The sequence below is a fragment of the Gallinula chloropus genome (genome assembly GCF_964237585.1).
Source record: "Gallinula chloropus genome assembly, chromosome: 3".
NCBI lineage: Eukaryota > Metazoa > Chordata > Aves > Gruiformes > Rallidae > Gallinula > Gallinula chloropus.
In genome coordinates, this window is record NC_140087.1 from 14,801,095 (window position 1) to 14,818,790 (window position 17,696).

At 32.8% G+C, this 17,696-nt stretch overlaps 1 protein-coding gene across 1 annotated transcript in view; it reads right to left on the minus strand.

Annotated features, from left to right (window-relative positions):
• The window catches only part of GRIK2 (glutamate ionotropic receptor kainate type subunit 2), a gene marked incomplete at both ends in the record, with an annotated part of 375,780 nt that overhangs the window by 141,843 nt on the left and 216,241 nt on the right, over positions 1-17,696 (minus strand). The window contains one exon of the mRNA XM_084262244.1: positions 5,625-5,831. Coding sequence (XP_084118370.1) covers positions 5,625-5,831 — 207 coding nt within the window. The remainder of the gene's footprint in view (positions 1-5,624; positions 5,832-17,696) is intronic.

Here is a 17,696-nt window from a genome sequence, read left to right on the forward strand (position 1 = left end):
AAATTATTCCTATGATAGGTGATAAAAGAACTTGTGTCCTAGTATTGTTTTATTGTTTTCAAGAAGTTCCATGAAAAGTAGTCTTTATCCAATCTCAAAAAGGACCATGACCACTATGACCACAAATTGACTGATCTTAAACTCAATATCTTATCCTAAAGTTCTAATATTATCATCACTTCTTTTAACTAAAATGTTGAATAAATACTATTTCCTTCCTCCATAGGGTACCGAAACTAGAAAACAAATTTCAAAGAGATATTCATTGTCATTAATTGATTGAAAAATACCAAAAGAATTTCTAATGAAAAAATATTTTATGATTCATTTCAGAGAGAACTGTGAACAACTGTTACTAATGGTTTCTGCAAAACACAAGAATAAACTTTCAAGCACTCTTAATGATAGTCTCATGGTTCAAACAGGAATAGTGATATAGAAATAACACATGTTCAGCTGCATTGATGAAGCACAGTAAGAGAAAAGCGGGTGTATAAAAAGTTATGTTAGGTCATACCAGGGAGGAACAGGGAGTTCAAGAAATGGTTTCATAAACTTCAGGGAAGACAGAAACAGGGTTGCCGCTATAGGCAAACATAGAAAAGAAAGGTCTGCCTTGAGAGTTATTTCACTGTGTGGAAAATAAAATAAAATAAATACAAAAAAAATTTCAAGATTTATGGAAGACATGGCAACATATGAATACAGTTTCTGTGGAAATGGAAATAAAGAGGAAGACATGTAAAATGACTCCTTTATGGTCCTGAACTTTTATGAGAATGTTGGTGTTAGGAACAGTGACAAGAAGGAAGGATTAAAAAAAAGACAAGTGAAAAATAATGAGATAAGGTTTGGCGATTTTCAACTGAATTTGACAGTAAGATAGCAAGATGAACATTAAGAGAAGTCTGAGATACAGGTTTAGATGGAAAAAGATAGGTTAGAGAAAAAAGGTAGATTTTTGCAGAAATGAGTTAGAATCACTTCTGCATTATGATATATTCCTATCTATTTTTACTCTCTGATATATCATTATGTGATCATGTAATTAATATCTATTATTAATTAATGGAAATGTGTTAAAGAAGAGAAATAACCAGCTCTGAATTTAAAATTATAATATTACAGCTTCTCTGGGGAATCTTCTTTTTTAGAATCTCCACTTGGTTTATATTTCAAGCCCTTTTTTTTCCCTAATGCTTACCCAATCGATATATCTGTTTCAACTGTGACATGTGTAATATTTTAAAAGAAATATGAAATTAATTACAGTTCACTGACATAAATATTGGCCACAAAGAAAGAGATAAACCACTGTGCCAAAGTCCTGAATTTTCCAAATTCAGATTAGTAAGGCAAAACACATTTCGAAAGTCACTACTGATATCCTGCCTCCAGTTAATTAATCAGTGGTCCTGAAAAAAAAGCTTATTATTTGAACCTAAACCTAAATCCCTTCTACTGCCAAATTTTCTTTGATTTTCACTAATGAAAGAGGCATGGTTAAACTGTCTTGCATTTTATTGAAAAATCTCAATGGTCAGAAAGTTATAAGGAGGAGGACTGTATCTTTCCTTAAGTAGACAGGTAATAGAATCTCCTTAGCCTTTCCTATAAGTTTTGTACTGCAGGACTTTCTGAAACTATGAAGAGAGAGAGAGCCCAAGCAATGTGATGTAAAAGTAAAAAAGAGAAAGATGGAAGAAATTCCGTTACTTATATAGATTTTTCTTGGTCTCAGAAAGGAATCAACCAAAAATCAATAGGCTGTTTATTGGAACCCTTTTTCACTTCACAGTAACACAAAGAGCTTGGGGGTGGGGGAAGAAAAGTAAAAAGTTATTGGAGGAATATGTTTCCAGAAATATTTTAAACTTATTATACAAACATTTGAACGTATTCTGTTCTTGAGAGACCAAAAGGCCACTGCTATTTTTAAATGTAAGCATTTTGCATGTAAGCATTTATCAGTACAGTACTGATTTTAAAAAATTCAAAAGATACTGAAGTAAAATAGAAAGCTATGTCTCAAGATAATTCAAATTAAGCAGTACTTTCTGATTGCCCAACTGTTACATCTTCACTTCCTCCAAGCTAAAAAGCCTAGTCTTCTCAAATACAAAGAGAAGTTTCTATTTAATTCTGACATAATAAAAGAACAGTCATGATCTAAAAGTTGGACCATCTCTCTAACTATTTATGAATCATAAAAGATCTGCAAACCTTAAGTATATTTGTAATGCATAAGCTTTGTACTGTAGAAGAATCATTCAAATAAAAGACAAAAAAATAAAGGTTATTTTTAATAGTATATAATAACAACTAATTATTCTGGATTGATTTTTCACTTTAATATATGACTGTAGGAAACTATAAAATAGTATTTTTTGCCTGGTTTAGAAACCAATGTTGAGAAAGTTTTGAAGTAATTTTGGAACAGTAAAGTAGTATGTCTAACAGAAAAAAACCCCAAAATTATATATTTTCATTTTTGAGTATCTACTAGCTATAGGGGAAAGTAATTTACACATTCACACTATATAACTTTACAACATAACAATTGTGTCATGACAACTTTTAGCATCACAGAACAGCCTCAAATCTCCAAAATTCAGTTAAAACACTTCAATAAATCTAACCTTAATAAAATTATTGAACCAAAACCAGCGAGTCAATATAAGGAATACTTGTTTATGATGAATACATCCATAAAGGATGGAGGTACCTGGAGTTTAGCTCCCCCTTCACCAAAAACCTAACAAAGTGTTCTCTATTAAACTAGTGGAGGGTAAATTATCAAATTAAAAAAAAAATAGTAAAGAAATCAGACTGCTTAATTGGATAAATTCAATTTACAATGTTTTCATAGTGAAATCCCATCTACATATTGCCTGTCCCAGTGAATATTTCCTCCTTCCATTTGTAGCTGTAAAGACAAGTGTGTTTTTTCCACAAGAATTCATTATCACTCAGTTGTCAAAGGGAAAAACACTGAACTCATTTTTCAGTTTCAGTATTTATCATTGGTTCAAAAGGAAACTAGTCATAGTTTGGAGATCAATATCAGGATGATGGCATAAGTGAACACTGAACAAAACAGTCAAAGAAAGAATAAATGTGAGTAAACCATGGGAAAAGAGACTGAAAATACACAAAGTACGATGTAAAGGTTTCAGTCTCTGTTCATACTGTAGAATTACAAGCCTGAGTGACAAGATACGCTGAGCTCAGTTTAGATGACATTATCTTAATTCCACTTACACTTTTGAGTCAAAACAATTATGTAAGACAACTAAGCAAAATTTAACAGTTTATTAAATAATTAGGTTCTGTTGGGTCCTTTCTGTCTTTATATAAATTGTGCATCTTCCTTTCTACATACATAATATCTAGAAATTATCCATTTAATTTTCCTCAAATTATGAATGCAATAAACTACCTCTGTAAAAATATATATTTTAGTATCCTTTCTTTCTGAACTTAAGTGACTGATGATTAAAATAGAACAAGCAGATACAAATAAATTCTAAAAATATTTTTCAAATAGATATAAGTACTAAGGCAACTTTTGTAGCATATTTTAATTAGAAACTCAGGTTGAAAAACAAAGAAAGAATCATTTCAACCTTTTTTTTTTGAAAAAAAGGAAGTGATTTTATTACATAACATTATACAAACAATATTTTTTAAATATTCTCTAAATGAAAATAGAGATTGGAAAGCTAAGCCAATGAGCCAAGTGAAGTATTAACTATACAGATACATAAAATGTGGTAACTAGAATTCTTCTCTAAATTCTTGTGCATCAGATGTAATGTCTGAAGCATGAGTGGATAATAAAAGGTACCATTAACATTTATACAGAAAAAGGGCACAGATTCATAATTAAATTGCATGTAGTCAGATAGATTAAAAATAAGAATAGATAAAAACAGAGAAAAAATTAAGGAAAATTTTAGCAATTAAGAGACACTAGTAGAGTTTAGATCCAGATTAAGAAAAAGGCTACATATTCCATGGTTTACTAAGCATCCTATTGAACGGGTTTTGAAGTCCAAAATAAATATCATTTAAAACGCCAAAATAATTTTAAATCAGAGTTTAGTTACATGTTATTGAAGGGAAAAAGAAATACATGTTCCATTCTGTGTTATCAAGAGGAATGGATTGGAAAAGCTTGTGTTCCACATACTTAATACTGCAACTTCTTCAAAGGCATTTTATTTCAAGATAAGCTTAGTGAAAAGCTTAGGAACCCCTACTAGTGCTCGCTCAAGAAAGCTTTAGGGCTGAATAATCACTAAAATGGTATTTTTGTTGCTTCTGAAGGTAGATACAAGAAATACTTCCACAATATCTTTCCCAGTCACAGAAAACTGGTTCCATTTGATGACAATACCTAACAACCATCAAATCTAATGGCTATGCATGTCTATGCATTTATACCTGTGTGAAAATACACGTTTAGAGACGGACAGAGTCTAGCTAAATATCTGTTTGCTTGCTTATGTATGTGCACTAGGTGTAATACATACGCACTTTTAGAGATAAAATAAATATAATACTCCTACACATTCTTAAAAGTGTGAATTGAGGCATAATTAACATCTGTTGAAAGAGCAATACCAGATTATTATTTACTAGAAGAGCATAAAGATAACAACCCTTCTAGTAAATATGAGTATTTGGATTAGCACATGTTCTGCCCATCTGCTGAAATCTTTAAACAAATTGAAACAAGATTAGTGAGTGTTTCTCTTCAAGTTTTTCATGCAGTTTCTGCCATCATTAGGAGGTTTTGCTTGAATTAACTATAAAATAGTCTCCCTTTCTTCCTATTTTAAAGTGTCATGCAAAATACACTTTGTCTTTATTATATCAAACATCACTGTATTAAGCAATTCACCCAAAAAAATGCAAAAGTGGATTATGACATCATGTTCAAATTAACTAAAATGTTTCTAAGAGACTGAATTCAACTGACATGACTCGCTGGGAAAGCATGCTTTGAAGGACACAACTTAATGCCTAGCTCACCCATTTACAAGTACTTAGAATAGTATCTGTTTTGACAAAAGTCGCATTAACTTGCTGCTCCAGTACATGTTGATATTTTTGTCTTATGGCTTGCACTTTATTGTTAATGTTTCAAGAAAGATGTACCTCTTCTTTACGTGTATCAAATATTTTATGTTTACAATACATACACAGAAATTTCTCTAAGACAAAGTCTCAGATCCACTATCAGAAGAGACCTGGAAAATCGGTTAATGAAGATGTAGGCTTTGTCACAGAAAACTCATATATTTGTTCTCAGAAATAAACGGAATACTATCTATTCAATGTTTTGACTTTGGCATATGCCATGGAAAAGCTAAACTGGTTTGGCAGAAACAGACACTGCCTGTAGGCAAAACAGAGATGAACAATAGTCTTGCTTTAACAAATTCTACATTATAGAAACTATTGATATGAAATTACTTGCATTACTTCATTAAACATTTGCATTTTCCAAAATACTATTATTCAAATACAAAATGGCATTACAATTAAAATTTTAACAATCTGAATAGACAGAACTGAAATCTGAATGGACAGTAGGAAGGTTCCAAAAGTTAACTTACGTGATCAATTAGTTCACGAACCATTCCATTCCACTGTCCGCTGGCATCTTCCTGGGCTCCATATTTTCCATCCTCCACCAGTCTAATCTCATAGGAAAATCCAAGAATAGTAGACAGCTCCCTGAGGAGGTCAATGCAATAACCTTCAAATCGATCATTTCCATACAAGGGTTTGTCAGACTTCTTGAACATAACATATGGCTCTTCCTGTAAAGATTGGAAAGACAAAATGGATAATGAGTGCCCCTACAACTTTGTTTTCTTTTTAACCTAAGTTAGTATGGTGTTTTGATACTGTACCATGTAAAAAGAACTAAAATGAAAATTAAAATCCTTTTACCATTTGATTATATCTATGTAAATATTTTATTTATCTTCAAACTGAAGCTAGTCAGAAGACCCTACTTTCTCATTTTTATTTGAAAAAAAAGAAAAAAAGACACTATAAACACTATAGACATAACTTCAAGAAATTAATATAAATACTTAATATAAATGTGTTCCTTAAAAACTTACATTAAATATGAACATCAAACACATTGTTTGGATCGACATTGTAGGCCTTTTGTAATGGAAAAACCAATGTGCTTTGGCAACTGAAGAAAATAATCAAAACCCTAAACATGAATAAAATGCTTTAAGTATTAGGTTTTACCCTTTTCTTTACAGAAATATTTTAACTGTTTTCTCAATGCTTTGTTAGGTAAAGTATAGAAAAGCCACAGAGGGAGGAACAAATCAGTGTTCTGTTGCCTCAAGTTATAGGCTGCCAATTAAAAGAGCGTAGCAAAATCAGGAAAACATTAAATCTTAAAGCAAATTTCATGATGTACATTCCATGAAAACTAGATTTATTTGTCTTCTTATATTTAATTTAAAATGCAATGTGACTTGTTTTGCATCAAGTAATGTGCAAACAGAAGAGCAAATAAATTAATTGGCAGAATATTCATAATTATTGGAAGAAACAACATTTACCAAAATATATGATTTTTACATCTGTTTCTCAAATGCAAAGTTGCAGGGAAAAAGACAAAAAACTATTTGACTATAGCATGGCACCAATAGTCAAGTTGTATTTGATAGGTTAATTAAACATCTCTGTCTTAGTTCAATATTTTAGGCTTTTTTCATTTATTTACATGAATAAAAAACAAGCACCAAGGAAGATGAGAAAACGGCACTAGATGCAATTACTACACCAAATACAAGTCTCAAGGAATATCCAGATAAACTCTCCAGAGTAACTTAAAATTCATACAGCACTAAATCTCCATATCAGCACTCACTGGGGTTAAAGGCACTTCTTTCTACAGGCATCTGATGGCTTTAATAGGGGTTTGTCAGCATTACTGATGTAAACATCTATTTTGAGGTGTCTTGTGGGAAATAAGGAGGTAGGGAGATCTCGCTCTAAAAATGTGTGTTTACAGTATATCTTACCTCACCTGCTGTTGATTTTCTTTTTTCCTTTTTTTTTTTAATAAAGCCAACTGCTGATTTAAGACCCTAATGAGATTATATTTTTGTATATTCCTATTGAAATTAAGGTTACAGCCTGTCCTGGTTTCAGCTAGGATGAAGTTAATTTCCAGAAGGAGTCAGGGCAGGTGTGCCAAGCTGGCTAAGGGTGTTTTCCGTACCATGTAATGTCATGCTCCCCATGAAAGTGGGCTTCTTATGGAGGGGGACCTCCATATAGCTCTAGGATAGGCTGAGTGTCTAGTCAGGTCTGAAATTGTCTTGTGTTAACACCTATTTGTGTATATTCTGCTATAAGTACTGTTGTTGCTCTTCCCCTCTCTCTCTGCTGTCCCAGTAAATTGCCCTTAGCCCATCACATGAGGCTTTCTTCTTTACCTTCCTATTCTCCTTTTGATCCTACTGTGAGGAGGAAGGAGAGTAGTGAGACAGTGGTGCATGGTGCTCAGCTGCTGGCTAGGGCTGAACCATGACATAGACATATTTTAGGAAAATACATCACTAATGATGATGATAATGATCACAATATGAGAAGGAATGTAACATGAAATAGTTGTTAATAAACTCAGAGAATTTATATGAAATAATCTAGAGAAAACAACTGTAAGGAAAGTGTTTTTTGATGAAATGAGAGTTCTCTAAGGAAAGCATACTACTGGCCAAGGAAAAACTATGCACAGACAAAACACAGAAAATGTAGAAAAAGAAACAAGACACAAACATGAATTCTTCAATGAATTGAAACCGAGAAAAGGAAGTATGGAGGAAGTGAAATATAACTGAATTTAAAGGACAAACAGAAACGCAAATAAACATAAATCTTATATGCACAGAGAACTGCATAAATGCCAAAGCAAAAAATACAGTACCATTAGTAATTGATATTAAGGATAAAAAGCGACATTCTAGAAGCAATCATAAAAGGAAATTCTAGGAACTAGTTCATATGTTGCCCAGCAGAAAGAGAAAACCATGAAATGACATTAGAAATATTTTGATGATTTTCCTGTGCCTGTTTTCTCTGAAAAGTCTAATGCTGATCCAATAATGTACAAAATTAACACAAGAAACACATGCAGAAGTGTTTCTACTAAATTAGGGAAAGATAACTTCAGTAACTCCTTGAACCTTAAGCATTTTGAAGAAGTTTGGACTATATGAATTCACAGAACTTGTTTTAGCAATTTCAGATCCCATAGGAATTACCTTTAGGAATTCATGGATACTTCAAGGAGACTGCAAAGGGCTTATATTCAAACTCCAAGAAAAACTTCACAAATTGGAGAGAGGGGGACTACGAAATTGTAGACTGACTAATGGAATTTTTAAAATTATTAGCAAATTATAAAACCATTTCATTTATTGGAACCTAAAGCTAAGAGAATATGGAGAAGGGAAGAAGTAATCACATAATGCAAATTCATCCTTTTCTTCCTAAAAATATTAAGAAAAATTGACTGTCCAGAAATATGCACTTCTGAATCTGGAAAGTCATAGTAAGGGATATTCCTTTATAGGACACAGTTCAATATTTCCACTTATTCTTGAACAGGTAGGATGCTAATTGGATATGTATTCACTCTACATAGGGGGAGGATCAGAATTCAAAATAGTAAGTTTCAGAAGAAAGAAGTGTAATTAAAAAAAAACCAAAAAACACAACACATTCAAACAGAACTAATATTTTCACAATCCAGATGAATAGCATATTGTAGAAATTCAGTAGTAAAAGAAATGATTAGCTAGCAAATATAGAAAATCAAGTTCCAGATATTATAGGAGAACACCTACTAGACTCAAAAATTAACTGAGAGAGGAAATAAACCCAAAAAACTGACCCACTTTGATCTGCTTTGAGAAGGAGTTGGGACTGGAGGACCTACAGTGGTCCCTTCCCATCAAAATAATCCTATAATTTTCTATTTTTGACACAATGTTTCATATGCTGTATTCCATTCAACTTTGAATACTGCAGATGAGAAGAAAAATAATACATCTATGAAATACTATGAGGAAAGACTGAAAGAATATAAGTTGTTTCACTTAAGGAGTAATATACTGTGAGGGAAGTGATAGAAGTCTTCAACATATAGGAAGATGTTCCAAAAAGGAACCAAAAAATGCTCCTTCCTGAAGAGGGTACAGGAATAAATAGTCTTAAGCTTTGGGAAAAAAAAAAAAAGTTAGAAATTATGAGACTTTATATTGGTAACTATATTCATATGCTAGGTTACCCAAGAATTTGTACTGTTTTGCTATAAGAAAAAGCTAAGCTCAATCACTTAAACTTGTTTTAAAAAAGTTTTTTAAAAAGCCAAATAAAACCCCAGCTGCCTATGGCAACTGTTCTGATGTGAAAAGAGCATTCACCTTCCAGGAAGTTAATTAATAAAAACTGAAAAAGTTTCTATTTCATCTATGAGGTTCTGTGTTTTGGAGATTTTTGAAAATCATAGAATGTTTTGGGTCGGAAGGGACCTCAAAGATCTTCTAGTTCTAACCCGTTTGACACGGGCAGGGACACCCTCACTAGACCAGGTTGCTTAAAGCCCTATCTAACCTGACCTTAAATACCTCCAGGAATGGGGTTTCCACAACCTCTCTGGGCAACCTGATCCAGTGACTCCCCACCCTCATAGTAAAGAATGTCTTCCTAATGTCTAACCTACCCTCTTTCACCTTAAAGCCATTGCCCCTTGTCCTATCACTACACACCCTGGTGAACAGTTCCTCTCCCACTTTCCTGTAGGACCCCTTTAAGTATTGATATGCCTCAGTTAGGTCACCCCAGAGCCCTGTTTTCTGCAGACTGAACAAGCCCAATTCTCACAGCCTGTCTTCATAGGAGAGGTGTCCCTTAATCCTCTTCACGGCCCTGCTCTGGACTCACTCCAACAGCTCTGCATCTTTCCTGTACTGGGGACCCCAGAGCTGGGGACAGTATTCCAGGTGGGGTCTCACAAGAGCAAAGTAGAGGGACAGAATCACCTCTCTTGACCTGCTGGTCAGGCTGTTCTTGATGCAGTCTGGGACATGGTTGGCCTTCTGAGCTGCTGGCACACACTGTCAGTTCATGTTGAGCTTGTCGTTGATCAACACCCCAAAGTCCTTTTCTCTGCCCACCCTGTAGTTGTGATTGGGATTACATCAACCCACATGCATGTCTGGAACCTCTTTATCAACAGTAGTAAATTCAAATATATTATCCCATATTAAACTGCGATTAAATACTCGATAAAGTATATTAGCTACACTTTGAATCCTAAAACGTATTTCTGAAGGTGTAAAAAAACCCTATTTCAGATATAAAACCACTCAAATTTGTATTTTCCAAAAGTAACTGCATTATGAAATGTTTGGAATGCTTGGAATGCTTATGTACACAGTTCCTATACATTTTTTCTCTAAATTGTTGAGATATTTAGAGTGTATCACATCCCCCAGTGTGTCTGGAATCTTGACAAGTATCTTGACAACAGTTGTGTTTCTATATTCTATTCTATGAAACCCTGATTTATATGGGGCAGAATTTAAATATCTGCAATACCAGGAAGGTAGTATAATTGTCAATCTATAATTTTATCTCTCCTTTAATTAGTAAAGCCAGCAGGATTTTTTTCACTGAGTAATCCAGCTCACCCATATACTCTTGCTTACTTTCCTGTAAAATTATTACAGTACTCTTCAATTGCTTTATCTGTTTTACTAATGCTTTTTTACACTTCCTGGCATTCATAGCTCCAACTCCATACTCATTTGTTATTCTTTACTCTGACCAGCTTGGATAGGAGCTACAATAGTCTTCATGCTACTATTTAATTTGTAAATATTATTTAGTGAAAACTTTTTTAAAAGGAAAAAAAGCTTTTGCTGAGAAGACTGATCAGTGGTTTATTAATACTCTCTTAATACTTCCATAATCTTTACATTACACCATTACTTAATGGCTCTTACTACTTGTACTTACAGTCTTCCCCTATCCAAACCATTAGTCTTTTCTCTATAGACTTTTTACTTGCCTTGTAAAGCATTTTCTTACTTAGCTTCAACAGGATTCATCTTCAGTTTATCAGGAAGTGAGATTTTTTTGCAGCTTCATCTGTGATAGCTCTTATTATTCATTCCAAACACTGAACATGGTATTTATGCGTTTTGGACAAGTCCATACAAAGAATCTACCTACCTGCTTTATTTGTTCAAGTTTTAAATTTATAATTTGGACTATTGTAAAGCTGGTTGCCAAATACTCTGAGGAAAGTGTCCATACATTAAATATATGATCACCATTGTTTCTTGGTAGAACGTCACTTCCACCAAAATCTTTCACTAGAACAATTATAATCAATAAGGCAAACAGAGCATTTAAACTAGAGTCATTCATAAATATTGGCAACTGGTTTATACTCATTTTAATATTGTCCACAATTTTATTTTGTCCTTCCTGAAAACATGGCCCTTAAAATTCACCAGACCACATCACAGCATTAGTTAATTAAACTTATTTACAGAATGTTTAAAAAAGTATTCTTTAAAATCAAACCAGTTTCAGCTGAAATTGATACTCTCCTTCCACATCTACCCTCCTCCCAAAAAACCCCAAACAAACCAACCCCCAGACCTTCTCCTTAGCACCTTTATTATTGGTTGGAATGACATGAGTAGTTTGAAGCAAAAGCCACTGAATAATCACTGTCTATACACAGGTGGCCCAAGAAAAAGATTCCAAAATAAATCCTCATGCTGAGATGATTCCAGAAAGTGTGCCTAGTCTGAATTAACTTAGGCTATAGTAAAGAGATTCTACCATGTATTTTTATCAAGTATGCTTGTCCTGAAATTAGAGAAACTGAAGGAAGAGTTACTGCATGTTAAAAGAAACTCTTTTCTTCAACAAAACATATCTTGCTTCTAGTTTAGCTTACTCTTCATGTGTGAAATTTGCCAACTTTGTAGTGAACCTTCTATCAAGTTAGCAACAAAATTAACTTTATGCATACAGAAATATATAAACTGTCAAAAACTCTAGCACATTGGAAAATAGTATAACAACATAAGTCTCCTTTTTTAGATTTTTTAAAGCAATTCAGGGGGGTTAGAAATTTGAAATACAATGTAAATAAATTATCTTAAGTGCTAAGCACCCACATTGCACCTGAGCCAGATAGTCACTTTGTTTGTCTTAAATGCTCGACTACCACAAAAATAAGTGTTTGAGTACTAGAGCAGAATTTTTAGGGTATGCAGAATTTCTCTTCTGAACTTCTCATTTAAGTACCATCTTAATAACAATAAAGGGACATAATACCTTCAAAGCTGTGTATGGTCTTCGATTCTGTTCTTGACACTTGGCTGTAGTTTGGAAGCAATAAGTTGGAATAAGATACTTTATTTTCAAATGTAGAAATGTATCATGACTAGTTCTGAAACGGTGGTTGTAACTGTCAACCATTGTGTGACTTTATTTTTTTTCCTGTCTACAGGGACACTTTGTGCGGAGTGAAAGTTGGATCTGGCAGAGGAAAACTACCTTTTAAAAAACACCAGGTGAAAGAAAATAAAAAATGGTATCAACATGTTTGTAAACAACTGTTCAGTCTAAAATAAGAAAGTCCAACACACTTGAAAAGGGATGCTGAGGAAAAATTAAAAAACAAATTTGAACAACTTTTGTCTAAGAAAAAATTCTATATAAGGCAACTATATAACATACAGAATCTTTCCAGAAATGTTATCCCATATCTTAGTAGTCTTTAAATTAAGATTAATTTAACTCAGATTTAAGAGGATCACAAGGGAGTAGGGCTTTATTCTTGGAAATCATTCTAGTCCAGTAAAAGAAGGTAAATGATAGACAGTCAATTCCAGTGACTTAAAGATCGATATCATACAAAGTGATCTTGTTTTATGAAATGTCCCTGTATGCCTAGTTAAAAAGACATCTAAGACCTTCATCTCAACACAAGGAAGATCAATTACCTGCAAAAGCAGCTAACTAGCACCTAGTTGACTAGAAAGAAGTACTTGTTCAGTACAAAACATTACAAGAAGAAAATCATGTCTCGAGAGGATGCAAGGTAGAAAAACCAATATGAAATCTTATTAATAATTGCCAGGATTAAATAAAAATAAGAGCAATTAGAATCATGATGATAAACCTAGCATTCTCAGACTTGTTAAATATCTTGTTTCAACCATTAAGGAAATACCAAATTAGCTAGCATACTTCTATTTCTGATACATATGCCATTTATGAATAGAATGATTCTTGGTCAGTGTTGTAAAGTACAAATTAGAGGGTGACACACCATTTGTTCCATATCACTAAGTGGTACTACACATTTCTATGAAACAGAAAGAAAAATCAGACTTTTTAAATCACAACAGACATCAATCTGATCAAAATATATAGCTGACACAGTCAATACTGAAATTATCTTATATAAATAAATAAAAATGCCTAACTCAAAAGTATTGAAAGCACTTTTTGTATCAGATCCAACTCACAACTGAATAACTAAAGAATTTAAAGTTAATTCTAATTTAAATAAAATTGTCAAAATTGTATTACTTGTTTCACATGTAAACTGATAGAGGGCCAAACCTGCCTTGAAGTAAATATTTGCAAAATAATGGAGCAATTGAAAGCAAAAATAGAAGGGGTTCAAATTTCTCATAATACATAGAAATTAATCCTATATATTTCTTATCTATTTAAGGAATGTTTGACTGCAGAACCTGAGCTTCTTGATTTAGTGGTACCTGAAATTTTGCAGTGACATTTACACACATTTAAATTCATTAAAACCTGGCCTGCCAAAGTTTAATTTATATCAAGTTTTTCCTTCTGAAAAGCAAAGGTTTAAAACCTTTCTAGGCACCCACACAATAACAAGTACTGGGTGACCAGTAAAGAACAAGCAGGATATCTTGTGCAGATAAAGATTTTGTCAAAATGGACTGAAGAATGTGGTGTATATTTTGACATTCTAGATGAAATCTTTGAGAAACAATCATGAAAATCATAGTTTTAAGAAAGCCATTACACTTAGGACCCCTCTTGGGAACAATTTTTTACTTAATTTAATTAGCAGGTAAACTTGCTACGAAGCTTCAAGATCCAAGTAGTCATTTAATGCCTCATAAGACTAAAATATATTCAATGAAGATTGATACAGAACACCTTGTCCCCACACCCCCCAGACAGATAAGTACTAAAAGTGGGAATGCAGATAAACTAGCAAATGCAAATAAATGGGTTTTTTTCTGAGAAAATTTACTGCAAATTATGCGCTAACTAAAAATACAGCAAGTGAAAATGTGGTCACAAGGAACAGTAAAGTAGGAGATCGAACAAAAATTATATCTGAAAATAGAAAATAAATCTTTAAAAATTATTTCTTGAGTAATATAAAAATATTACAGAAATTCATTCAAGAATTATATGACCCCGAAGTGACAGATGACTGTTGTTTAACTTTCTGTTTGGATATATTGTTGATGAATAAAGACATTTTGCCTTATTGATAAGGTGATGTCCTCTTGGCTGTACAGTGAACTTTAATCACAGTGATTTTTTTCAGTGACAGCAAAGTCAAAATAATCACAAGATGACAGTCATTTGTCATACGTTACCCTCAGAGTGGGCAGCACCCGTCTGGATGCAAAAAAGATTACATCAAGGGGTAGAGAGATTATATAAAGTCTTTATTCCATATAAAGATTTTTCTGAAGTCCAAAAATAAAATAAGATAAAAATTGGATAGATTTAAGAAGAAACTAGAAGGAGGATTCAAGTTTCAGTTGCACTGTATTAAAGGCCAGATTTAATGATCAAAATGTGTTCTTCTGACTTCATGTGCTAAGCCTCTATCAATGTAAACAACTCATTTTCTCATAGCAACTCACTTCTATACACAGAAATATATAAATTGCACCATAAATGTAAAGCTTCCCCACACAATATAAATATTGTCTTATGTTCCTACATGTTGAATTCATATTCTAGTTTTTATGACTTCTTTTAGTGTTTAAGATGTACCACTAACACTTCATCGAAAACCCACTTACTCTACACAAAAGCAGGCTTGGAGAGAATTTTTTATATTTGGTTGCTTGGTCTATTTTTATTTTTATTTTTTCAGATTTGGACAAGAGTACTTGAACTATTCCTGTGAGATGGATTATATTTCAACAACAAATATATTAGTATAAATGACAAGAAAAAATTATACATTTCAAATTGTTCTAAATTTAATCTATATGGATAGTTACTAAACATATAGATTGTTCATTAATACTTACAACCTGGAGTTTTTCAGAATCTGCCATCATAGAACAGAGAATATTAATCATTAGCTTCTGTTCAGCAGGGATACTAGTGTTAAAAGGCTGCCATATCTAATTAGCATTTAAGTCAGATGTAAGGAATACACAATAGACTTTCACAGTTGGCAGTCAAAATTCAAGTGGGAGAGGTGAAGCAATTCACTAGTTACAATCAATCAAAACAATTAGACATCTCACTAGTTATTTGAACCATGATATTCTAGAAGAAATGAAGGCCAGACACAGAAAGTGACAAAGTTGCCTTTCTCCACTAGAGAAATTAATTATGAACAACTTCATTTCACCTCTTTTAAGATATTTGCTGAAAGATTCCCTAGTATGACTTTTTTGGATCATGAAAAGAGTAGTCATAACTATGCTTTGATAAATAACAGCCTAAAGAACTCTCTTTTCTGCAGTTTCACTCCTCACTTTGTCAGGCTCCTAAAAAACCCCCGTTTTCTTTATTCCCTCACAATTCACTCTTAACCTTGACCAGACTTGAAATTAGCTTATCTGCATCCCAAGAATGTGTACTAAGTTTCCACTCCAGTAAAGCAAAACAGATATCAGTGATGCCTATTTAAAGCAAAACCACTTGACTCAATAAAACAGAATGTGAACTTTAGCAACACTGCAGACTGTACTAACTTATAGTTTAGCTGAATGGAATCATACTGTCTTCATGATACATGAAGAATATCAAAGACATTACTAGGTCCTACTATAATGGAAAAGAAAACATTATATTCTTATGAAGTATCTTAAATTTTCAAAAAGCTGTGGGGAAAACAAACAAAAAAATAATCACAAACTCAAGACACACAAAAAATACAGCAAGCATTTCCTAACCTGATGGTCCCTGATGATCATAAGTACAAATCCTGGAGTTATTATCTTTTCCTTGCCACTATGTATAAGTATATTTTTATTACTAACATTTTAGTAAAAGGGAATTGAAGCACTAAAGAATTGAGATAAGTTGTTTGGGACGATGCTGTAAACATGGACATAAAGGAAGTATTTCTTATTTGTTATTCAGAGATATAAATACATGGCCATCTTACCTCCTGCTTGCACCCATCCAGGAGAAAACCAGCTTTATTGACCTTTTTCTATGAAGTCAAACTTTAACTTGTGCTGATCCTACTGCATTCATTCATATACTACGACTCCCTTCAAACCTCATCAGTTTTTCTGAAAACCATCACTTACTTTGATGTTTGAAATACAGGCCAACCATATGTATGGATACCTTGAAAGTCTATAGACCCCAAAAGTTTTTAGAAGTACACAGACATTATTCTAGATCTCATAAAGAGGTTGATTTTCAACTGAAAACTTACGCATTTTGAGTGCCATAAACTGTAAAGCAAGCTAATTTACCTTGTTCAGTGGATAAATTCCTGAAACACATTATTTTGCTTTAAATTTCTGCTACATCTTTATGAATTGGTTGGTTTATAGTCTCTACTGGCAGCTGAAGATAGACAAATGGAATTAAGGCACGAGTGAAATGAAGTTCAAGGAGTGCAGACTCTGAATATTGAAGTGGGTATGAGAAGTCCGGGAGAGACATTTAGAGACATGCTGATCAAGACAGGGTAGTGTATAAAAATGGGACAAGAAGAGTACTAAATCTGAAAAGTTAGGAATCGTATATTCCTTTAGCTTCCAAAGGAAAAAAAAGTTATCACATCTGAGTAAACTAAAAATAGAAAAACCTCAAGTTTAGAGTTTTTCTGCTAGAAAAAAACCAAATTCAACTATTTTACAGCAGTACAAAAAACTCAAATAGATGTATTAGAGAGGGGGCTATTAAATCAGCAGGAACCAAATATTATGGAATTAATAATATCTCAAAATGTGAGTACTGCTTGAATCATTTGAGAATGGTACAATAGTATGAGAAAATTCTGCATCAAGTATGTTTCCTCAAAATATACCATAAAAAAGATAAAGATTATAGAAGTACAAATCTATGTTCATTTAAACACAGGCCATTAAAAACTCTCAATTTAAACATCCTTTGGGTTCAAAGGAAAAGGAAAGTATGCAAAATGAAGTATGACGTACAGAAAGAAGAAAAAAAACCAAAGGTGCTAAAACTTTGGGATTTGCTTGATTTTATGTTTTTATATTGAAAATAAGATGGCATTTATATGGCATCATATTTCTACACATTTTAAAAAACATATTTATAAATAAAATATAGCATGGGGATATTATATTTTAATTAAATTCTTTTGAAAATTTGTTATAATT